This window comes from Sapajus apella, unplaced genomic scaffold, assembly GCF_009761245.1.
Source record: "Sapajus apella isolate SASKATOON/1434 unplaced genomic scaffold, GSC_monkey_1.0 scaffold31, whole genome shotgun sequence".
NCBI classification, from domain to species: domain Eukaryota; kingdom Metazoa; phylum Chordata; class Mammalia; order Primates; family Cebidae; genus Sapajus; species Sapajus apella.
Genome location: NW_022436971.1, coordinates 14,381,279 through 14,405,971, shown reverse-complemented (window position 1 = coordinate 14,405,971; position 24,693 = coordinate 14,381,279). Strand labels below are relative to the sequence as shown.

At 34.7% G+C, this 24,693-nt stretch overlaps 1 protein-coding gene, 1 long non-coding RNA gene and 1 other non-coding gene across 12 annotated transcripts in view; 1 reads left to right on the top strand and 2 right to left on the bottom strand.

The window, feature by feature from the left end:
* ROCK2 (Rho associated coiled-coil containing protein kinase 2) overlaps positions 1-24,693 on the bottom strand; it is a 151,841-nt gene that overhangs the window by 29,321 nt on the left and 97,827 nt on the right. For all 10 annotated transcript variants that reach the window (XM_032294122.1, XM_032294121.1, XM_032294113.1 and 7 more), the window contains 13 exons: positions 23,229-23,489; positions 14,942-15,086; positions 11,998-12,136; positions 9,509-9,600; positions 8,619-8,778; positions 6,118-6,178; positions 5,611-5,622; positions 4,232-4,311; positions 3,871-3,919; positions 3,227-3,362; positions 3,038-3,129; positions 2,549-2,795; positions 2,065-2,171 (listed from right to left, as the gene is read on the bottom strand). In XM_032294122.1, the coding sequence (XP_032150013.1) occupies positions 2,065-2,171; positions 2,549-2,795; positions 3,038-3,129; positions 3,227-3,362; positions 3,871-3,919; positions 4,232-4,311; positions 5,611-5,622; positions 6,118-6,178; positions 8,619-8,778; positions 9,509-9,600; positions 11,998-12,136; positions 14,942-15,086; positions 23,229-23,489 (1,581 nt within the window). The remainder of the gene's footprint in view (positions 1-2,064; positions 2,172-2,548; positions 2,796-3,037; positions 3,130-3,226; positions 3,363-3,870; positions 3,920-4,231; positions 4,312-5,610; positions 5,623-6,117; positions 6,179-8,618; positions 8,779-9,508; positions 9,601-11,997; positions 12,137-14,941; positions 15,087-23,228; positions 23,490-24,693) is intronic.
* Positions 20,480-22,060, bottom strand: LOC116562024. Its single transcript, XR_004273712.1, has 2 exons — positions 21,804-22,060; positions 20,480-21,768 (listed from the first exon to the last, which is right to left on the bottom strand). It is a non-coding gene; the product is annotated as an uncharacterized LOC116562024 (long non-coding RNA).
* LOC116562145 lies at positions 21,191-21,297 on the top strand. Its single transcript, XR_004273796.1, has one exon. It is a non-coding gene; the product is annotated as a U6 spliceosomal RNA (small nuclear RNA).

Genomic DNA, 24,693 nt, shown 5'->3' with positions numbered 1-24,693 from the left:
TCCACATCATCACTCTGCTATTCTGAGATCTGCATCAAGATGCCTTAATCTCAACAAAAAGACCAATGCTATTCTCAATATCAAATTCTAAAGACCCTTTTCAGTCTTTATCTTATTTGAACTCACCGCCACCCTTAAAGCTATCCCTTGGCACTGCTGACCTTGTACTCACTTGGTTCTCTCCATTTAGCTTGCATCCTTCATGTTGTTCCTGATGCTTTCCCAGGTGCCCCTTAAATGATGGTGTTCTAAGCCCCAATGCATCTCATATTTTCTACATATATCCCAAAGATTTTCTAATTCTTTGATTTCTATAGTTCGTATCATAAATGTGACAAAAATTTTTTCCAAACAAAACCTTTCATACAAAAAATGATTTCTCAAACCACATAATCCACCAAGAGTAAATCTACTCTGTCCTTCAAAAAAAAAAAGTTAAATAAATCACTACTTTACACAATCTTTTCCCAGATAGGCTATTCCACTCACATGATTTCAGCTACTTATGTACCAATGACTCAAATATTTCTATACTGCTATAGTCTATTGCATTGCAAACATTCTAATTTGGCTATCCTATAGGTACCCTCAAACTTAAGAGGACTAAAGTGGCATTATCACTGCCTCTTCTGAATGAGCTATTTTTCCTTTATTATTTATTAACTAACAGTATCACTATATATCTTGTCACAACCTACAAGCCTGGGACTCATCTTTGACTGCTACTCATATGCCATATCAAATCAACTACTAAGTGCTGCCAAATGTTCCTCTCCCAAATATTTTTGAGTCTTCCAATTTTTCCAGCCTTTTAATGGTTGTACCAAGTCTCCCATTATTCCTTATCTGCATTGCTAAAACAGTCTACTGACTGGTCTCTCTGCCACTAGTCTTGTCCTCTTCAAATCTATTCTCCACACAGTACACAGTGATCTATCTTTAATGTACCTCTACTAAGATCATCCAATTTAAGGCCCTTAAGTGGGTAGCCCATTACTATATTCAAAATGTCTTAATAGAGCATTCGCTATCTTGCATGATCTACCTCATGCCTAGCTCTGTAGCCTCACTCCGACCTGAGTTCCTCATGTCCTTACATAAGGACCATAATGTGATCTTCGGGCCAATCTAACCTGATGTCTTTTTTTTTTTTTTTTTTTTAAGTTTCACTGGAACATAGTCACACCCATTCCTTTATGAATCACAGCAGGGCTGTACAGTTGCAAGAGACCATATAACCCACAAAAGCTAAAATACTTACTATCTTGCCCTTAAAATATTAAAGTTTGCTGACCCCCAACTCTATACTCTAGAAATATTGAACAGTTTTTATGTAAATAAATGAACAATGCCTTTTTAATTTTCCATCCTCTATGTCTTTGCTCATGCTATTCTCCCTAATTTGGAATATGCCTTTGCCCTTCCAACCAATCCTGCTGTCAGGTTAGGGATGCATCCCATACACCCAATACATATACCCTGTCCATTCTTATCATTGTTTGCCATACTGCATTAGAATTATCTTTGTGCTTCATTATTACTTTTAAACTTACCTATTCGACTGTGACATTATTCAGGGAAAGTACTGAATAATGTCCTGATGTTTCTACCACATAAAATGCACTGAATATTTAGCTGAGTAAGTAAATAAGTGAATGAAAATAAAATGCTAACTGCATGGACTCTAGAAATCTTCCCTTTCTTAGAGTATTTTAAAAGACAAACTTCTAAATGCCAAAAGTCACAGTGACTTTATATTTGTCATTTTTAAGACATGTTAGGAGTGAAAATTTGAGTTTTACTTGGATTCCTAGAGAGATCCTCATTATCTGCACTCCAGGATGGGTCCCCTTCCTTCATGAGCAGCCAGCATGCTAAGGACTGCTTGTACAGTGTTATGGTAAGCCTGGAAATACATCTGTTACCTACACAAACAAGTCCAAATAGGAATCCATGAGCATGTGGAAATATTCCAGTTAGTGATTTCTCTTAGTTTAGAATAACTCTTCTAATCTGAAAGTCTACTGTCAATTTTCTTATGTGAAAATTTAAAACATGTTTTACCTTTTCCAAATCAGTAAATCTCTCCTGTAGTTGTCTCTTCTCCAGTTCTACTTTTGCTAATAACATTTTGCCATTCTTTAAATCTTCTTCTAGGCCAGATATTCTACCTAAAGAGTGCAACATTTTTAAAAACATTAAACCCACAAAGTTACATGTTCAATTAAGAATAAAAAGTTTGCAAGCCACCTTATATTTTGGAGCTGTTGTTTGTGAACAGGAGTTTTATATTTGTTGGTATTGTGCTTTATAGTTAATTCAAATGGAATCCAATCTACTACCTGAAGAGTTTAATACTTAAAATCATACTATTTGAAATTAAATCTTTTGTTCATAAAATTTTGTTATCAATGTATTTCTAATATTCTAACTTTATATGAGTAGTATATTCAGAAATGTGCTACTCCAGCACACTATCCATCATCTAGAGTTATTTCTAAAATAAGAATCATCAAAATTAGTTCAAGTGCAACCACTACTTCAATACCTTGTAAATCATTAATTATCTCTGATCCATGGGTTCGATCCCTCCTTTCAGATTCTAGAGCTGACTGAAGATTGATAAATTCCTTTTCAAGTTTTAACTTGGCAGTCTCCAGCAGGCAGTTTTTATCTTGTAGATCTCTATTGTTAGACTCCAGCTGCTGAATCTGTTTTGAACTTTCTGCCTGGGTTTTCCTTAATCGGGCTGCAGTATCAGATTCTGTTCTCAGTAATGCATTGGTTTCATCCAGCTGTTATTCCATTCAAAATCAAACAACAACCAACAAATAAATACGATATAATGTAAGAAAAATAAGTAAATGTATTCCCCCATTAGAAACTATTTAAAATAAACAAAACCCTAAAAATGTTTTCTAAATGATTTCTAAAATTAGAGACAAAGGCCTTTTGCAACACTGTCAATTAAAACTAATGCTATCATACAGTCATAAATAAAACTCAGTATCTTTATTAAAAATTGAGATCCACCTACTTGTCTCTGGAGTTGATTTACTTTCTCAGTGGATATTTGAGAGTTTTGATTTCTTTTTTTCAAATCTTCAAGTTGATCTTTTAAGCTGTTAACTATAATAAAAAGCATTTCAGTGGGAAGCTTAACATACCACACATACACACACTCAATTTTTTTCTTGATAAGTAATTAATATTCTACACCACAGACCATCATTTTCCAAATTTCGTTTCTTGTCTGCTTCATGATCAGCTTTCCTCTGATATTCTGCATTTTTGTGCTGAAGAAGCGCTTTTTCTCTTTCTAACTGCCTTAATGCTGATTCCACACTTTTCCTTAAGGTAATCTGAAATAATGTTTCAAGTTATTATCAAAAAAAAGTATGTATAAAAATAAAATCAAAACAGAAATACTTGTTATTCCAAACAGATAAAAAAAGACCTATCACTGCTTTTCTGTTAAAACTCTAATAATGCGTTCTACATTTGTAAACTAGCATACTACTCTTACGTCACAAAGACCGTAAACGTTTTGTTTACTATTCAAAGTCAGTGTTCCTATAACTTTCCATTACCACTGAACTATCATTATTTAATACTATGGCCTAAAATGTTATGAATAGCATTTTTTTTTCCTTGAAATATCTACATGTACTAAATTAAATCGTTTGCAAAAACATAACAGAATGAAGCCTATTATAACATGATTTCCCTATAATTTAGTCCTGTCCACCAATACTACAAGTTAGGTTTCAAAGTATGTATTACTATGGTACTAAGAGAACTCCTTAGGTAAGTCAGACATCAAAGATTTTTACTAACAAAAATGTTAATGAAAGAGTAGGGCAACTTTACCTCCTCTTCTAGCTCCTTTGCTGTTTTTTCTAGGCGAGTATTAACAGATCTGAAGGATTTAAAAAAAAAAGTAAATAACTTCTAATTTACAATAAAACATAGTCTATAAATTTAAAGATAATTACATAATTACTTTGTAGCTCTCCTTTCTTTTTGAGACCGAGTCTTACTCTGTCACCCAGGCTGGAGTACAGTGACACAATCTCAGCTCACTGCAACCTCTGACTCTCAAGTAGCTGCCTCGGCCTCCCAGAGTGCTGGGATTACAGGCGTAAGCCACTGCGCCCAGCCGTAGCTCTCCTTTTTTTAGTAAATGTTTAAACTTAAATTTTATAATGTAATATTTATCTATAAAACATACTTGCACTTCTGTTCCAGTTCCTCTTTAGCTTGTATCTCATTGCTAAGATGTTCCTCTAATGTATACAGTTTTTTCTGAATCTGTCAAAAAACAAGAAACTGTAATTATATATTTTGGTCATATTTAAAAATGAGTGGCTTAAAGAAAACAATGATAAGCTTATTTTGTCTTTCCACTAAACACAATGTCCCCCATAATGGCACAGTATTTGTACCTTCTTAATGTGACTTATATTGATAAAGGGAAAAACTCTCCTACCTCTTGCTTTCTATCACAGTACACATGTATGTATGAACACATTTATGTAACTATGCATAAGAAGCTCTAACTTTGGCAGAATTGTTCTGTGATACAAAGTTTCAAAATCATTATAAAGAATATCACCTCTGATATCCTCTGCTGCTTTTCTATGAATTATTTACTTGAAAATATTGTCATTATTTGTGCTACTCAGATAAAAATAAAAGGTATACATCTGAAACAAATATTCAGAGTATTCAACTGAATATGCTCAAACTTATACTGCTGTGGAAAGTAAGAAAACACACTCTTCTTTTATATCTTCCTAAGTAGTGCTGGTCATAGTACTGTGGAGTAATCAGTAACTTTTGAATAAACAATGGCTAATTAATTACAAGCCATCTATTCAGCAGCTTTCCCTGGTTATGTAAGTCTTTAAACAAGCTAAAGTTACAGAAACTATTAATCCATTTTTGGAACATTATTTACTTTTTAAAGAATTTAACTTTTTGAGCTCGTGTGGTGCCTTTGGTAAAATGTCAGGCACTTTACAAATGTTGTCTTGTTAATACTAACAAAAATCCTACAAAGATGGTAGTATTTTACCTACTTGATAAACTGAAATTCAAAAAAGGTAAATAACCAGGCCAAGATAGCATAGCTAATAAGTGGCAGCGCCAAAAATCAATGCAGGTTTATTAGACTCCATGACAATGTTCTTTCCAATATTCTTTCTAGTGATTAGGTTCTCCATGGTTTTAATACTGCATCTATCTTAAGCAATACCTTATTTTCCTTTAATAAAAATATATGTATAGGCTAATGAACTAGTCAAGCTTAACTGCTTTTGGCTATGACTACATTAATTTGAGCACACCAGTTGTCACATGCTAATCAGAAGTTCTTGCTGCCAGTTATACATATTTGATAAATAAAAACAAAAAATTACATAATATATATTTTATACAACAGATCTACAGAACAATAATAAAAGAGATACTTGGTAGGAAGAGGTTGGGAACTTCTCTCTTGGATAGATATAGGACTCCAAATGCTAGGTAGGATATGACCATATTTAAACATTGCGAGAGTGATAAGTTTTTCTCAGTTTTTCAATATATTTGACAACATCAACATACCTCTTGACTTTCCTATTCAAAATAAAACAGAAAACATATTAAAATATTAAAATGCTGGATATATTCTGTAAAATTCCTAAAACACAAACCATAACAAGATTATCCAACCTGCATTTTTAGTTTTTGTGTTTGAGGAAAAAATGTCTAGCATCGTCATTTACGTGTATGTGTATATACATGTATGATTTAGCTTTGCATGCATTTACAAATTATAGAAGTCAATTTTCTAAATGTTATTATAGTTGTTTACAAACTTATTCTATCACTTTTGGCACTCAACTAAGCGTAAAACCATGTAGAAGTCATCTTTGTGCTAGCCATCATATCTTGCATAAGGATACTATTCACATAAAAGAATCATTACAACGCCATGTTAAACTGTATTACACAAGGAATGCCATCTGATTTTAAAAGGAGCATCAAATTAGCTTTTTAAAAATATGGGTATCATTAAAATATTTAAACATGCAACTAAAATAACTACAGCAGTTAACAATTTATACATACTTCATTTTTCCTTGATTGTACTGAATCATTTTCTCGGCAAGATGGAGAGTCACTTAATAATCTACAAGGAAGGGGGGGAAAATAAATTCTTTTACATTTCATTTTAATATATTTGCTGTCTTATTCCAGTTATTCTCAGTCTTAAATATCAAACACAGATTTCCCTCTTTTCACTTCAACACATTATTTTAAATGAAGCAATATTTTTCCTTCATTAGATTTTTATCATTTTCAGTAATTTAAAATGCTAGGGCTGGGTGTGTTGGCTCACACCTGTAATTCTAGTACTTTAGGAGGCCAAGGCAGGCAGACTACCTGAGGTTAGGAGTTCAAGACCAGCATGACCAACGTGGTGAAACCCTATCTCTACTAAAAAAAAAAATACAAAAATTAGCCGGGCGTGATGGCGGGTGCTTGTAGTCTCAGCTACTCGGGAGGCTGAGGCACGAGAATTGCTGGAACCCGGGAGATGGAGGTTGCAGTGAACAGAGATCACATCACTGCATTCCAGCCTGGGCAACAATCCCTATCAATAAATAAGCAAACAAACAAATAAATAAATGCTAAACTTTTCTTGCCTTTCCCCATTATGAGATAACTAGTCCATTATTTTGTTTGCACCAGACTCATTAAATGAAACTATATTTTCCACCTCTTCATCTTATTAGCTAATTTTTCTTTCTTTTTTTAATCTATCACCCAGGCTGGAGTACAATGGTACAATCATAGCTCCCTGCAGCCTCAAACTCCCAGACTCTAGTAATCCTCCTGCCTCAGCATTCCAAGTAGCTAGGAGTAGAGGCACAAACCACACCTGTCTAATTTTTTGTGGAGAAATGATCTTGCTACGTTGCCCAGGCTGGTCTTGAACTTCTGGCCTCAAGTGATCCTCTCACCTCAGCCTCCCAAAGCGCTAGAATTATAGGCGTGAACCTCCTGCAATAGTCATAGTTTCTGTAACTATTTCATTCTTCTATACCATCTTCCAGAAAAAGACATCTCTCCTCCTTTATAAGGATAACATGTCTTTATCTCCAGGTCTTAAATATGCAAATCATCACTTCTATTTTACTATCAGTTTCTCTCAACTGGGTCCTTCCCTACTGCCTACACCATGCTTGTGTTTTTCCTGGCCCTGATATCCTCATTTTGGTCAGGATGACAATAGGTTTTAGAATATTTTCATTACTAGGGTGACCAACTCATCCTGGTTTGCCTCGATTTTTCCTGGTTTTGGAATGAAAGTCCCATGCCCCACCCTAGGAAACCCCTCAGTCCTGGGCAAAACTGCAATGGTTGGTTATTATGATCACATAGATATACTCCAAGTTTGTCAAAAATATGTTTCTCAAATATCTTTAATGCCTCATTCCAACTATTTAACAGTTTTCAGTGGCTTCCCAATGCCAGGTGGTCAAAAGTCCCTTAGCAGAGCACACAATCATCTGTTGCTTATTCTTCCCGAAACTACTCACTCCTTTTTTTTTTTTTTTTTTTTAAAGTCATGGTCTCACTCTGTCACCCAGGCTGAAACAGCTCATTCCAACCTTGAATTCCTGGGCTCAAGTGATCCTCTCACCTCAGCGTCTGAGTATCTGGGATTATAGGCACCAACTACCATATCTGGCCTTTTTTTTGGGGAGGGCGGGGGTGTAAAGATAGGATTTTACTTTGTTGCCCAGGTTGGTCTAGAACTCCAAGCTCAAGCTATCCTCCCACCTCGGCCTCCCAAAGTGCTAGGGTTACATGTGTGAATCACCACACCTGGTCTCAACATATTTTCTAATCTTATATCCAATACTCACTTCAGTTAACCAATGTTTACTGAATGATCCTATGTCAAATTCTCTGCTAGATAAAGAGATTACGGGCAAGAAAATTACACAGTCTCATCAAGTCTTCCAAACAGTCATCATACAGTAGCACATGCTCTATGTTTGAGTGCTACTGGACTACACTACTCTGCTCCCAATGTATGCTTACATTCCAAACATTTGCTCCCACTATTCAACACCTCACAATTGTCCCCTAATCTCCCCATATCTCAGCCCCTGAAAACCTTTTCTTGTTAGACCTGGCTAAAATGCTACCTCTTCCTGGAGGTCTGACCTGACTTCTCTCTACTCTTACACAAGAGATAACTTCTATTTTTCTTCTGAACCACCCCAGATTCTCTAAGCATCTCTCTTAAGGCAACTGTCACATTCTAGCCTTCTTTATGACTATATAATAAATTCTCTTATATCCTTCATGAGATGACAAGTTTCTTCAAAAACATGTATTAGTTTTTACTCCTTAACACCAAAAGAATGTAGAATGGTGTCTTGCAATAACTTATAAATGAATAACATTTAGAAATAATAAAGAATTTTTCTGCTGATAGTCCTTTTGGAAAAAAACAAATTAATACTTTATCTTCTATAGTTCATTCTCAAAATAAAATATCATCTTATAGCTAGATTCTGAAAACAGTAAAATTTAACAAATAATAAACCACATACAAATTTTCTCTATAGTAGGTAAATCCTATGAAAGGCAGCTGATTTCCAACAAAAGCTTTAGGAATTGGGAAGGTTTCTACATCTCCTTTGTCATCTTCAATGTCATCAAAATTGCTACTGTCTATGTCACTGCTGAGTTCAGGTACTACAGGAGCTGCCGCTATTAAAAGAAAAGAAATGAATTATTTCATTCATGACCAAAATACATCATATAAATCACCCTATTTTATTATGATATATTATTTATTATTTCATAAAACTACATAAATTTGTAGCAGCACATTTTCCATTTATTCACAGAATTAAAATTTTATAATTTACTGCTATATTAGATCAGTTTTAAATATAGATTAATCAATTAAATGAGGAAAGCAGCATATTTTACTAAAAATTGCAAGAAACAATAATTTACACAGAATTTAGAGACCTCAATTTTCTACATTCTTTAAACAGAAATATTTCTTACCCTTAAAATGAATTAATGACATATATACACAGTAAAAATAAATTACTATGCTAACCACAGTATTTAACAGAGTATTGGCTCCATAAATAATTAACTGTTGATTCGTCAATTCAAACACATTTAAAGGATTATATTGCCTTGATTCTGAAAATTATTGAGATCTACAAAGCTTAACTTGGCAAATTAAGAAATGTGGAATGTTTATTATAAAAGTGTTGAGAAATATTACTAATAAATAGTTTGATAAGATATTGAGGAATATTTAGTTATAAATATTGCCACAGAACAAATTTGAATTGAATTTCTCAATTTAAAAATGAGTTAGCATTAAGTGTTATCAAACATGCTTGTTATTTCAAAAAAAGAATCAACTTAGGAGTTTTAAAATGTGATGGAATGAAAATAATTGGGCTTATTGACTTACTTTCTCTTATGTTATCCCAATGCCACTGATCATTCTTAAAGAAAGGATGCTGTCTGATTTCTTCTACCCCATTTCTCCCAAGTCGTACCTCCCTAAATGATGTGGTTAAAGATTGTATTATTTAAAAATTATAAAATAAAAAGATTAAAAATATAAAATAAAAAGATTAACTCTATGTCAACAGTTTAACCAAAATAAGGATCACAAGTAAATTTGAGATATTTTTATTAAAAGATTCAGATTAAATGTTTCTCAAAAATAAACAGTCCCAAGTTAGTGCATGTGATCTCTTTAGATAGATTTTAAAAACTGTAATGCATAATAAATGTCATGGGAAGTAAAATGTTTCTGTCTACAGTTTGTAAAAAAAATTCAGCTGCATGTGCCACAACTGAATGACAACAACTTCAGGATGTAAACAGACATAGTCTAACTTATGGCAGAGAAGAATTATTCAAAACTTCTCTAATAGAAATATTGTTTTAAAAATCTCTCCGTTTCCTAAAAAGAATTCATATGTTATGTTTGGAGCTATCCATATTTATTCTGATAGATTATCTCTCTACATGTATATTAAAGTTATTCTGCATATACAAAAAATGTCACAAATAATTTCATTCTTTGACCCCCTGAGTCTTCAATGAAGAGGAAATAGAGAGCATTTGTGTTATACATGGCCCTGGAGCTATGTTTAACATAAATAGGAAAACCTGTAGACCTTAAGGGGAACTGCTCCTAACCATATTTATGGCATTAACTTATTTTCAAAATATCTGTTTTCCACCTATAATCATTCCTTAGACTGCACAACCCCATCCAATAACTACTAACTCAAATCTTTCATAACACTCCTTTCATTAACATAAAACAGGTGTACCTTATGGTACAATTTATCATCCGGCACAAATTATGACCATCCCTACCAATCCTGCTCAGTTCTCACATCAAACATTATACAGGCTTTGTTCTTCTTCCACCCTATCCTCTAGAAAGAGGCATCTCTCCGCCTTTTCAAAGATAACATCTCCTGATCTCCAGGTCTTAATATATAAATCATCGTTTCCATTTTACTTTGAGTTTATCAGCACTGACTGCTCATCAACCATGTAACTAACTGACAGGTATTAAAGTTTCATTCTACAAATGATTAATAGATAAAAATAATGATCCTCTTTGATGAAAAAAAGGAAAAATGTTTTGTAATATTCAGTTTGATGAGGGGAAAACAATTTTGTTAATGGAAATACATTCTGATATAACTTCTCTGGGGATCAATTTTGTAACATCACTCAATTTTAAAATGCGTATCCCAGAATTCCATCTTTTAAGATTTAATCTATAAAAAGTATGCAGAGATGAATGTGTGAGGATAGTCACTGCAGTAATGCTTGTAACAAGTTAACAAACAATGAGGAATCCTGGCACAATCAAGCTAGAAGTGCCCATTATGTAATTTGAGCCCACTGTTTCATGGATGAGTAAAATTATTTCCCAAAAAAGTAAAAATAATTGCCCAAGATCAAAGAGCTGATGTGTAAGTCTGGACAAGGGTGTGAGCAGTCTCTTGTATATGTTTGACAGGATGACTACTATCACAAATATAAAATGGGACATTAGAAAAAAATTGAATGGAGTAGCCAAGGAAGAGAAATAAAATAGTTTTCTAGCTTCTCTTTCTGAGGCAGGTTTTCATACCTTTGGTCACCTATTTTGTTTTTAAAAGTATAGAATTGGCCGGACGCGGTGGCTGAAGCCTGTAATCCCAGCACTTTGGGAGGCCGAGGCGGGTGGATCACGAGGTCAAGAGATCGAGACCATCCTGGTCAACATGGTGAAACCCCGTCTCTACTAAAAATACAAAAAATTAGCTGGGCATGGTGGTGCGTGCCTGTAATCCCAGCTACTCAGGAGGCTGAGGCAGGAGAATTGCCTGAACCCAGGAGGCGGAGGTTGCGGTGAGCCGAGATCGCGCCATTGCACTCCAGCCTGGGTAACATGAGTGAAACTCCGTCTCGGAAAAAAAAAAAAAAAAGTATAGAATTTCCGGATAGCGTTGCTCATATTCAAATGCAAATTAAAAAGGGTTACGAAGGAAGCACTCCCAAGTCTAACACAAACAGTTTTTAAGATTATAGCCTACTGAGTATTTATTTACACAAAATCCTCTCAAAAGTTATATAAGAGTAATATGGATTAACCAGCTTGGAGGATAAAATGTGAACAATATAAAAGTTTTATTTCTTTCAAATCCATTATTTTACCAAGTTCTATTTTTTTCCTTTTTAGACATGAGGGTTAAGGTTAGAGTTAGATTACAAATGAGTTGTACACATATGGCTTAACATTAGAAAAAGGCTAACCCAAAATTAGATGCTACTTGGATAATGAGAGGCAGACTGATTTCCTATGTAAATAAGCTAGGTATGCTTTTATTTCTACAAATTTAAACATAAAAGGGCTTCTCTACAAAGAAACTCAATGTACATTACCTATCTGTTAAGAAGGCACAGATGAGATTCTTTGCATGTTTAGAAATTTCTGCATCTTCAGGGAAGCACAGTGAATTCTTATGATCCATAATTTTGCTATACGTTCCTACAAGTGAATCTGCATAAAATGGAGTATCCCCTAAAATTTCAAGAAAGAAGATACTGAGTGTAACACAGAATGCAAATAAAACACTTTTCATCTAATATTTAAATATGTTAAGTTTAAATTTGTCACATGCATGGAAGAACAAATATTCTATGGGCACAGAGTCCTAGTCAAAACAACAGACATACTGTTATATTTAAAACAAAGAATATATTTAAATTGTAACACCCACCAATGATCCCCCATCCCTTAAAAGCAAAATAAAATCAATGATAACTCCAGAATTTGATGTTTTTGTTTTTGTTTTAACATAAGAAAGGAAATGTTTTACTGAACAGTTCAAGAGAAGGATTTTCTATGTGAGGTCAGACCAGAGTCCTTTAATGCTTGAGCTGGATCAGCATTTTGAAATCACTCTCTAGGGCTACATTACACAACACAGTTGCCACTAGCTATAGGTGGCAATTTTAAGTTAAAATGAATTAAATAAAATAAAAAACACAATTCCCTAGTTATATTAGCCACATTTTAAGTGCTCGATGTAACCAGTGGTTACCGCACTAGACAGCACAGATATAAATACTTCCCATCTTGATAGGATGGACAGGGCTGCTCCAAGAGTTAAACCAGCTCTATTATTTTACATAAGAGGAAGTCAGGCCCAGAGAGACAGACTGTGACTAAACTTAAAGTGACATACAGGTAGAGTTAAAAGAGGGCACTAATGGTCTCCACATGCAGTGTTCTTAATGACTGTGATAGATGCACTGAAGCAAGTATAAAGATGGCAAATGTTTATGGCACCATATTGGCCAGTACTCAGCAAAATCCGCAAGTGTTATAGGCCCTGCCAGTACACCTACACTACAAGTAACTTTAATGAAAACCTGACTTTCCCAAATCAGCCAATCCAAAACTTCAAAAAATGTCTTCAGGTTGTTATTTTTTGTTTGTGTTCAAATAAAGGTAGAGGGGGGCTTTGAATTCAAGATTTTATTTTTTATTTTTTAAATTTATTTTTTAACTTTCTTAAATTAAAATTTAAAAAAATTTTTTTAAATTACTACTTTTTTAGACACAGTATCTCATTTGTTGCCCAGGCTGGCCTTGAACTCCTGAGCTAAAGTGATCCTCCTGCCTCAGCCTCCTGAGGAGCTGAGCTAGCACCACCCAGCCTGGCAGTCATGAGAATTTAAATGCCTCTTCATCAAATGAGCCAAATTACTTCCTCTAAAGTGCCTTATTTTGTAAATCCCTAGTAAGAGTGTCTAGGCAAAAAAAGAGAATACATTCTATTTTCAAAAGATTACAAGACACAACCTAGAATATCATCAGATCAGGCCAAAGGTGGGAGAACAGACAGCTACATGGGACCATATGATGTGTACAAAGAGACTCACTTTGAAAGGTCCAAAATAAAGTTAGGTCATATTGTGACATGAAACAAAACATAACAAGATCAATGCTATAGATACACAAGACGGTTACCAAGAGAAGGTAATTTATGTCACAAAAAAGTTCCACAGTAGTTATTATTTAAATTTGCAATTTACCAAAAATTTCTGATATTCTAGCAATAACCATAATCTATTATCATACAGGTTTTATACTACCATTTCTTTTAGGGTCATCTTTTAGAAAATATATTCTCTAATTCCAAAAAGTATATTTTTAACTCTAATTAATTCCATATTATGTTATTAGCCTTGACATGCTTGCCTTGGAAAGTGGCTTTAGCTACATTTTCAACCCTCATCCCCATGCCAAGTTATTCAGTCACTGGTTTCCTTAGCCGTAGGTATTAATATTTTTATGATCCTAGTACTTAGAAATGGGAAACTTTAGGAATGAAATCTGTGATGTAAAGAAAGTTTTGAAAAACTTCAGCCTTTCAAATTTTGATTTGGTTAAAAGAAAAAAGAAATAATTAAATTTGCCTCTGAGTTTTCAAAAACTGAAATGTTATTATAAAATGTGTTTATCTTGATAATCAAATGGTAAATACTATATAATTTATTACACAAGAATTACAAACAATTATATATGCAAGTAGTAAATAGAAGGAATACAGTTTACAAAATCAATTATATAATTGCAGAAACTAAAGAGATTTTTACTTCTCTACTACTATTGGGACAAATATTAAGTCTTATATTTAAATATTATAACAAATATGATTGATCAAGAAAATCTTAGAGGGCTATGTATGGTGGCTCATGCCTAAAATCCCAGCACTTCGGGAGGCTGAGGTGGGAGGATCATTTGAGGTCAGGAGTTTGAGACCAGCCTGGGCAACATGATGAGACCACTCTACAAAAGATAAAAAAAATCAGCCAGGTTTGGTGGCATGTGTCTGTAATCCTAGCTACTTGGGAGGCAAAGTGGGGTGATTACTTGAGCCTAGGAGAGGTCAAGGCTGCAGTGAGCCGTGTTCATGCTACTGCACTCCAGCCCAGGCAGCAGAGCAAGACCCTGCCTTAAAAAAAAAAAAAGAAAGAAGGAAAATCTTAGAATGAAGGCCCACTGAAGCGGTAAACTTGCTTCTTGTTCTAATATTTTCTTAATTCAAAAATGTCCACTGGAGAACTATTTCCTGGTGATGTATTTTTAATTCTTTTTATATTCTACTTACTCTATTTAATCAGCATGCCAGTATTAAGCTTGGTACTAATTTTCCAATTAACAGTCTCCTGTATCAGATATTACTAATTTCAAGTTTCCAGAAATCCAATTCTTCCCTATGACACAGGCAATTAATTTCCTTACATTCCCAAATTCTTGACTGAACTAAAGTATTGTAAGAAGGGTTTTGAAAAAGAAGTTAAAATATTTACTTACCCACTAGCATCTCAAAGAGGAAAACACCTACAGACCACCAATCACATTCTCGCCCATAGTAACCATCACCCCCTTGTGATTTCAGAACCTCAGGTGATATATAATCAGGTGTTCCAACTGCTGTATCACAATGTACCATGCCTGTCTGCATAAACAGGAAAGATAAAGAAAAAACAGATCAGTGTAAAAGCACACATTTATAAATGCAATGAATCCATTTATTACTAGATATACAGTGATCACATATTGCTACCAATAGAACTTTACTGCTGACATGATTTTGGGATACAAAGAATAAATACATTGGAAAATGCATTAAAATGCCTAAATTATGGGAGATCAGGAATAAACTGTCAACCCTAAAATACAGGAGGTTTCCTCAATGAAAGAAGAAAAAGGTTGTAAAATGTAGATTCCATGAAAATCAACAATTTTTGTTTTTCTTATTTCTTACACTATAAAGTAGTTATAAGATTAGTACAAAATGTGGTCTTAAAGACTCTGACTTGGGAAAAAGAATCATTAGAGAAAGGATGCTTTCATATTTCCAGAATTAACCGAAACAATTAAGATAACAAAGGGCCCCAGTTTGGAGGTTGAATAAAGAATTGGATCTTACATTACCAAGAAGAAAAATAAAGAAATAGATCAAATTTTTAAATTTAAAACATCTTTTAAGTTTCAAAGCTATACATTTAGAAATATGCAGCTGTTGTATCACTATATTTGGCAAGACGATTTTTTGAAACCACTTATCTGTGTTTAGTTTCAGTAGATAATAAAATAATTCCTCTCTGATGTCTTTTTGAGAAGTACAATAACCATTATAGGGGTGTATGTGTCTGCATGCTGCAAAATTAAATGACTAGAGAAGTATAGTGCTAACTGGTATTTCTTCACCTCTAGCTCTGTTCAACTTGCAATGATTTGAGAGATTAATTTAAGTACCCTTTATTTCCTTCACCTGTGCAGTAAAGAATGTGTTGCCCACATTCCTCATAAGGAGAAGCTATACAAACTACCAAATAATAAGTATTATGGCTACCTTGAGAAAAGGAGGTTGAACCTATTTTGTAAACCTAATTTATGTAACTTTATTGCACTTTTTATTTAAGTGCTATAAAATATGTTAAACATGGGGAGTTAATTTCAAAATTTTTTTCATTCATTCTCAAATTGGTAGAACTAATTCAATGGTTTTATTTTCCCACATATACAGCAAATCGAGAATTAAAGCTATTTTAGTTTGAACAGAAATTTAAAAAATAAATTTTATGGACATAACTAGGCAACCTAGGGGAGTAATCTTTGTGTGGATTATTACAAATGACAAATGATGAACAAGACAGTGCCTGACTTCAAAAGGCGGGTATACAATTAATTTTTATCATGGACTGTCCTACAGTCTAGACTTCTGTTGTGGGAAAAACTAATAGACACTTATTAAGTTAAAGAAAATTTCCTTTCTTCACATATATCCATAGAAATTAGACTTGTAAAAAATTATATGAGGCTTAGCTACTAAAATCACCTTACTGGAGACAAACACACACACAAACACATGCAACCAAAGGAAAAATTATCTAGCATTCAAAGGTTCAGAGGAAGGAGAAGAAAGAGCAAGATAAGAAAGAACTGGTCTAAAGTTAGGCTGTAAAGAACAGATAAGTTAGGGTTTAAAGGAGAGAGGGCAGTATGACAATTTAGATAGGAAAAAAAGAGCATAAATAAAGAAACAGGAAGAACCTGGTATAAATATGTTCAAGAAAATGCAGTGAAATCCAAATCAACTAAATGTAAAGTTCCATACAATGAAGGCTGGAACAGTAGGCTGCCCATCAGTGTGAATAACCACTTGCAGAATAAATCTTAGGTAGGACTAAAGATTTGTATTGATTATAAACTATTATACTCTATATAGTAATTACTAATAGTAATAGTATTTACTATACAATAGTAGTTATTAATAGTAAACTACATTCACATACCAATCATTACTCCCTTCTTTCCAGCCTTTGCCCGCCCAACAGTGGGCAATATCAGTAAATATACTGCAGATAATGAGATGCAAGGTTTTTACTGTTCATGAAAGAAACTATAAAAAAGAAAGGAGGGAGACTAGAATAAACCCAGTGGTGCTGGACTTGAATCAGAGTTACCAGTATGAACTCCCAATTTTTAATATGCTATATATAGAGACATACACAAAATTAAATATAAACACGTGTACATGTGGTTTATGGTTTAGTACATTTAGTATATACAATACATTACCCCCTAATTCTGTCAGCTGACAAGGTCTAGAAGTAATGACAGTCTAGAAGCAATGAGCACATCTAGCACCCAATTACTGATTTCTAAATGCCATTCTTTAATAAAAAGAATCAGAGCTTCTTGGAGAAGCAGGTGATTCCAGAGCTGAGACAGAGAAAATAGATAAGTCTTGAACATTGTACAGTGTCAAAAAATAAGAAAACACCTCACAAGGCGGATATGTGGAAAGGACAAAGAAGCCAACCTAAGGAGCTTTCACAAGATGACAAACTGTGGACTGAGTTTCAAAATATGAATGGGGGCTTGCCAGGCAAATTATTAGACAGCATATATACGGGCCAAGAATCATGATATATCATAGTACAGAAATAACTACATGTAACTCAAGACTTCTAAGCCATAAAGTACTGTCAAAAGATAGAGAATAGGGTACAAAAGCAGGCAGAGGGTCACATCATCAGAAGAAATTTTATGTGACAAGCTAAGGAGTTCAAACTTAATTCAGCAGATGACAGAAATCTACTGAGGGGTATTAAGCTGGAATTCAGGATAATCAGTTATGCATTTTCAAATGGTTTCTCAAATTATTTTATTTTAAATACATCAGATTAAGTGTGTATTTTCTAAATATATTTAAGGTGTTATCATGGACAAAACCTATGATATATCGAGATAACTAACTGAAAACAAAAAATTGGTGAATTGAAAATCTTGGAGTTAGTCTAAAAACAACTGAAAGCCTTCCTATAAAAGTGGAAAAGAAAAACTGTAAATGGAATTTTTTAAAAGAATCATCTACAGCTTCTGTTTTTGGTAAATTCTTCTGTTTTCAGTAAATTCTCTCAATTTATGATATTTTTGTCCATAACACATCAAATACATTTAGCAAATACACATTTAATCTGATACATTTAAAATAATCTGAGAAACCTTTTGAAAATGCATATCTTTTTTTTAAAATTACTTTAAAAAAAGCTACCAGTTAGCTTTTAAAAAATTACAGCCTCTATTTAATCAAATGGCATACACTAGAATATTAACAGATAAAAATCGTATCCTATCTTCAGGTTTTTCTTTTTAGATGGAGTCTCACTCTGTCACCCATGCTGGAGTGTAGTGGCACCATCTCGACTGACTGCAATCTCCACCTCTCGGGATCAAGTAATTCTCCTGCCTCAGCCTCCTGAGTAGCTCAGACTATAGGCCTGCACCACCACGCCCAGCTAATTTTTGTATTTTTAGTAGAGACAAGGTTTCGCCATGTTAGCCAGGCTGGTCTTGAACTCCTGACCTCAGGTGATCTACCCACCTCGGCCTCCCAAAGTGCTGGGATTATAGGCATGAGCCACTACGCCCAGCCTCTTCAGGTAATTTAAAATATTAACATATAGTCTTAAAAGGTTGCTATAAAATGCATGACAGACAAAGAGTAAACCCAATATAGCAGTAGCTCCCAGCTTTCACTGAGAGAAATCTACACATAAGTATCTTACAACGTGACTCTCACTCACATTTAGATCAGTTTTTTCTTATTGAGAGAATAAGGGTAATAGAAGAACTGCATCCAGAAAGTTGTGTAACATATGATTTATCAATGATAGAATTTAATAAGACACCATTACTCTTAATTCTGATAATGACAAGTTATTTTTGTCCTTATAAGTTTATAGTTGTATTTTATTTTTGCTTTTATCCATGGCATAACATTTTATAGGAAGCCAAAACAGCTGAAAATAATTTGTGTATGTATGTCTATATTATAGATAATTTTGGCTAATTTTTCCTGTAAAGGGCCAGACTTAATATTTTGGCTTTGTAGGCCACACAGGGTCTCTGTCACACATTTTTCTTCTTTTAAAAATGTAAAAATTATTTTTGGCATGTAAGCCGTATAAAACCAAGTCACAGGCCCTTGTGTTCTAGTTTGCTAATCCCTTCTGTAAGTGGATGAGAATAAAACTACGGACACTTCTTTTTTTTTTTTTTTTGAGACAGGGTCTTGCTCTGTCACTCAGGCTGGAGGCAGTGGCCTGGTGCGATCTCAGCTCACTGCAACCTCCACCTCCTGGGTTCAAGCAATTCTCATGCCTCAGGCACCCAAGGAGCTGGGATTACAGGCATGCACCATCATGCCAGGCTAATTTTTGTATTTTTAGTAGAAACGGGAATTCACCTTGTTTGCCAGGCTGGTCTTGAACTCCTAGCCTCAAGCAATCTGCCCACCTTGGCCTCCCAAAGTGCTGGGATTACAGGTGTGAGCCACCATGCCTGGCCAAAACTATGGACATTTCTAATGGCTTTAGTATAGTAATAATAATGAAACAAAGGCACAGGAAGTGTTGAATCCTAAACTTGTAATAACACTATTCATGTTAACAACCAATAGAAAATTATAAATTCAATGTACTATAGTTTTAATAAAAAACTCTTTTTTTTTTAAACATTGAATAATTATCCTTAGTATTGCTTAAGGAATGGAGGTTGCGGGTAAAACAACACTTTTTTTTTTTCTCCTGTTTTTTTTTGAGACGGAGTTTCACTCTTGTTACCCAGGCTGGAGTGCAATGGCGCAATCTCGGCTCACCGCAACCTCCGCCTCCTGGGTTCAGGCAATTCTCCTGCCTCAACCTCCTCAGTAGCTGGGATTACAGGCACGCGCCACCATGCCCAGCTAATGTTTTTGTATTTTTAGTAGAGACGGGGTTTCACCGTGTTGACCAGGATGGTCTCGATCTCTTGACCTCGTGATCCACCCCCCTCGGCCTCCCAAAGTGCTGGGATTACAGGCTTGAGCCACCGTGCCCGGCAACAACACTTTTAAAGCTCAGTATTTGTTAAAAAAAAGAAAAAATCTTTGACTACATGAGAATGAAGGATTTCTATTCAAACAAAGGAAGGCATGGACGGGTAACACACTGGAAGATGTTATCAGCAGTATCTGTGGAATCACTATCTAGATTATATAAGGAATCCCTGTGCATGAACAAGAAACCAATTTAAAAGAGTTAAAAGATACAAACAGGTAATTCACAAAACAGAAATGACTGACAAATACAGGAAGAGAGGTTTGTCATCATTAGTTACAGAAACATTAAAAAATGAACCAGGTGTGGTGGTGCAATGCCTGAGGAGGATAAGGTGGGAGGATCCTTGAGCCCAGGGGTTTCAGGCTACAGTAGCTATGATTACACCACAACACTCCATCCTGGGCAATAGAGGAGACCCTGTCTACAACAACAACAACTCAAAAAGATTAATGTAATTTTTATTTACTTTTTCCTTGACTAACTTAGTCCAATAAGATAAACTTAATTATTTAAACATACTACTGTATATCAATGGAACTGGTAACCCTTAGAGAGCTGAATAATAAGCATTAGCAAGGATATGGGGAGACAAGATCTCTCATGCATTACTAGTAAAAAGTTACAAACATTCACAGTCATTCTGGAGATCAGGCAATTCTTTATGTACCCTCTGATACAGTAGTTTCACTTCTATGTTTATACTTAGAGAATCCCTTCTCAGCATATACATGGGACATGTATAAAGATGTTCAAGGCAGTCTTGCTGTTAGCAGGGATTTGGAGGTGACCTAGAAATCAACACCCAGAGGATAATAAGGTAAACTGATTGACAGATACTAAAGTAGCAGAAAGAAGCAATGAACTAACTGACATTTATAAGGGAGAGACATAAAAACCATGCTGAGTAACAAAAGTAAACAAAATGACATGTATAGCAAGACACTGTTTATACCAACTAAGAACATATATGCACACTACACTAATACTCTGCAAAAGCATATGGTAAACATATAGTAGCTATCTATTAGGGAGAGGAAAGAGAGAAGCGAGGAAAATATAAAATGAAAACAAGATGAGGCCTTTGTGTTGACTACTCATGACAATAAACTATGAACCAAGGAATATAATTAGCTCAACTGTCTGAACCTGAGTTTAAAAACAGTAAACAGTGCTCACTTTGGCAGCACATACACTAAAATTAGAACGATACAGAGAAGATTGGCATGGCCTCTGCACAAGCATAACATGCAAATTCTTGAAGTAGTCCATATTTTAAATTTTTATTAGAAATAATAAATTAAAGTAAAAATGGTAAACAAAATTAGGCCATAATTTTGCCTTGTAAAGAGACAATTTAAGTATTTCAATAGCTGATTTTAGTATCTGCTTACATGCTTAAACAATTATTCTGTAGGTACCATATTCTATCCTGTTCCCCGTATTCTCCTACTCTACCTACACCTTTCTCTCCTTAACCACCCTTATCCTTCCTAAAAACATGTAATATGATTTACCTCTCTGCACCCCAGCCCCAAAAGTTTTTGGTTTAATGAAAATCCAAATACATTCATGGAAGTACAGCACAAAATGTCTTCTACTATGTGTATCAGGCATAAACAAGTTTAGCATTCTATTAGGAAATTATTTCATACTTCATTTTCATTAAAGATAATTTTCACTGTTAATCATTTCACACTACATTATACCAAATACCACAAGAGGGAGCTTTGGGTACAATAAAAAACTCTCATCTATTAAACATCGATTACTGGTTACAGAACATAATAACAGACTCTATCAAGAAGACCAAAAACATAAAGGGATGTTAAGTTTTAGCTGGGTAGATTAAGATGGAGAGAAATGGCTTATAAAGCGTAGCACAAATTCTGACTATGTGAGGAAATTATGGACATTATGACATTAAAGACTGATCAGTCCGGTTAGGATTATTAGAAAGAAACTTAAAGCCAAGGTAAAATCTGAGATGAACTTGGAAGAAGCTGGAATGCTGATAAAGGTAGAATCATTAATAAAAGTGAGTGTCGGCGGGCGCGGTGGCTCACGCCTGTAATCCCAGCACTTTGGGAGGCTGAGGCGGGTGGATCATGAGGTCGAGGGATCGAGACCATCCTGGTCAACAGGGTGAAACCCTGTCTCTAATAAAAATACAAAAAAATTAGCTGGGCATGGTGGCGCGTGCCTGTAATCCCAGCTACTCAGGAGGCTGAGGCAGGAGAATTGCCTGAACCCAGGAGGCGGAGGTTGCGGTGAGCCGAGATCGCGCCATTGCACTCCAGCCTGGGTAACAAGAGCGAAACTCCGTCTCACAAAAAAAAAAAAAAAAAAAAAAAAAAAAGTGAGTGTCATACAGGTGGCATGAGTAAGTTAAGAGGTAGAGAGAAAATTATCTTAACTCAAAAGAAACATTTGACTAGGTAACTACCAAGAAATAGGATTAGCTTTATAAGCATACTGGAAAGTTATGAAAAACATACAAAAGATGAAATACAGTTTGCTGTCAATATATATTAACATTTATAAGTCACCTCCTATGTCCAACAAAGGAAATAAAACCCGATCCCTCTCCATCAAGAATCACTGCACACTTAACAGAGAAAAGGGCAAGATACATAAATTTTACAACCAAAATAAATCAATATCATAATTAGCTACAAGGTTAATGCCACTGAACCTATTAATCATCATATGAATTGATCAACAAGTAAAGCATCACAATAGATGATGTTCCCAAATTTATTCTGCATGGTTGATGCAGAGGGAGTGAGCAGGAGGTGGTAAGATAAATTTCTTTACTTTTACCTCCTCTTTTAGAGAAAAAAAAAAAAAAAAAAAAAAAAAGCAGAAACAACAATGGTGGTGGAAATACCCATTTACCTTAATTTAGATTTTGTGTCCTTCACCTAGATTATACACATGAACCAATTCTGATTGGTAGCAAATGCTTGTCAACAGTCTATGAGGAAGATAACTAAGTTAGCTAAGTTTTTGTTTTTCTTGGTGAGTACTCTATAGCTACATAAGTGACTGCTAAAAAAAGTTTTAAGTTGGTTTGATCTTGTTTGGGTTGCTATACAGTTATGAAAACTAAATTTACCTTTGCTCAAAACTGTGAAGACGTGATTTAATGTATTTCATTTATGTTTGTCCCTCAAAACACTGGCATTTAAAAAAAATTGCTTACTTACTTCATCCATCTTCATACATGTGCCAAAATCTGCTAATTTTAGATGTCCATGTTTATCCAAGAGCATGTTGTCAGGCTTCACATCTCTGTGTATTAAACCCATGGAGTGTATTGCATCCAGAGCAAGAACAACTTCAGCAGTGTAAAATTTGGCCCATTTTTCAGGCACATCATAATTACTCATGAGGTTTACAAGGTCTCCACCAGGCATGTACTCCATTACCATGTACAGATACCTATCATCTTGAAAGGCATAAAAGAGCTGGAAAATAAAAGGAAAAGGAAACATTTTTAAAAACCCAAACCCAAAACCATAATCAGAACAAAAATTTTAAAAGTTATTATTACTATTGAAAAAGGCAAACTATTTTATAACCAAAACTAAGTTAAAATTTATGAGATCTTTTATTTTAGACTTGAGCATACATAATAGAAAAACAGTATCAGAAAAAATTTTTATATGGGTGCCTCATTCAAACATAAATAAGTATTTACCCTCATGGAGAACACAATACAGGAGAAATTATTTAAATAGAAACATTTTAAAAAAGAAACAGAACAGGAACAAGGAACATAAAACGTGAAAGAATGACAGAAGAATTCACTATAGTTTAAAGAAAACAACTTTCTGAAAACTAGATGAACTACTGCATATAACTCACACAAAGAAGAGCTGAGGAGGCAGGAGCAATTTAAAAATCTAGAAATACTAGATTCAATGGATACAAGAAGAGGTAATAAGCCTCATGTCAATGGAAAGAATGAGTCACTAGTAGCCATATTTGGAACAGGGTTAACTCTTCTCTCCCCTTCCCCATTACGTTGTTCATGATAAACAAGAGACATTCCGTGTACTGAGACTACAGCGGTAGCACTGGGACCAGAGAAAGAAGATACCAATCCAGGCTGCTATTGGCCCCCCAAAAGACAGAGAAACCACAATGTCAGAAGAAAACCTATGTGTACATACTACCAAACAACATGTCACACCCCTCCCAGAAACAAGCAATGCAAACACAAAAGTCTTCCACACACAAACAGGAAAAAGATAAAACTAAGAATCTCTGAAAAAAACCAACATCATGAAATAGAGAAATGGCAATTTGAGAAATAAAATTAATATTTGAGAAAATGTTTAATAAGACAAACTGAAGACGGCTTTAAATATGTAATATCGGGCCAGCTGCCGTGGCTCACACCTGCAATCCCAGCAATTTGGGAGGCTGAGCAGGTGGATCACCTGAGGTCAGGAGTTAGAGACCAGCCCGGCCAACATGGTGAAACCCTGTCTCTACTAAAAATACAAAAAATTAGCAGGGCATGGTGGCGTGTGCCTGTAATCCCAGCAACTTGGGAGGCTGAGTGAGGCAGGAGAATTGCTTAAACCCGGGAGGTGTAGGTTGCAGCGAGCCAAGATCCCGCCATTGCACTCCAGCCTGGGCAACAAGAGGAAAACTCTGTCTCAA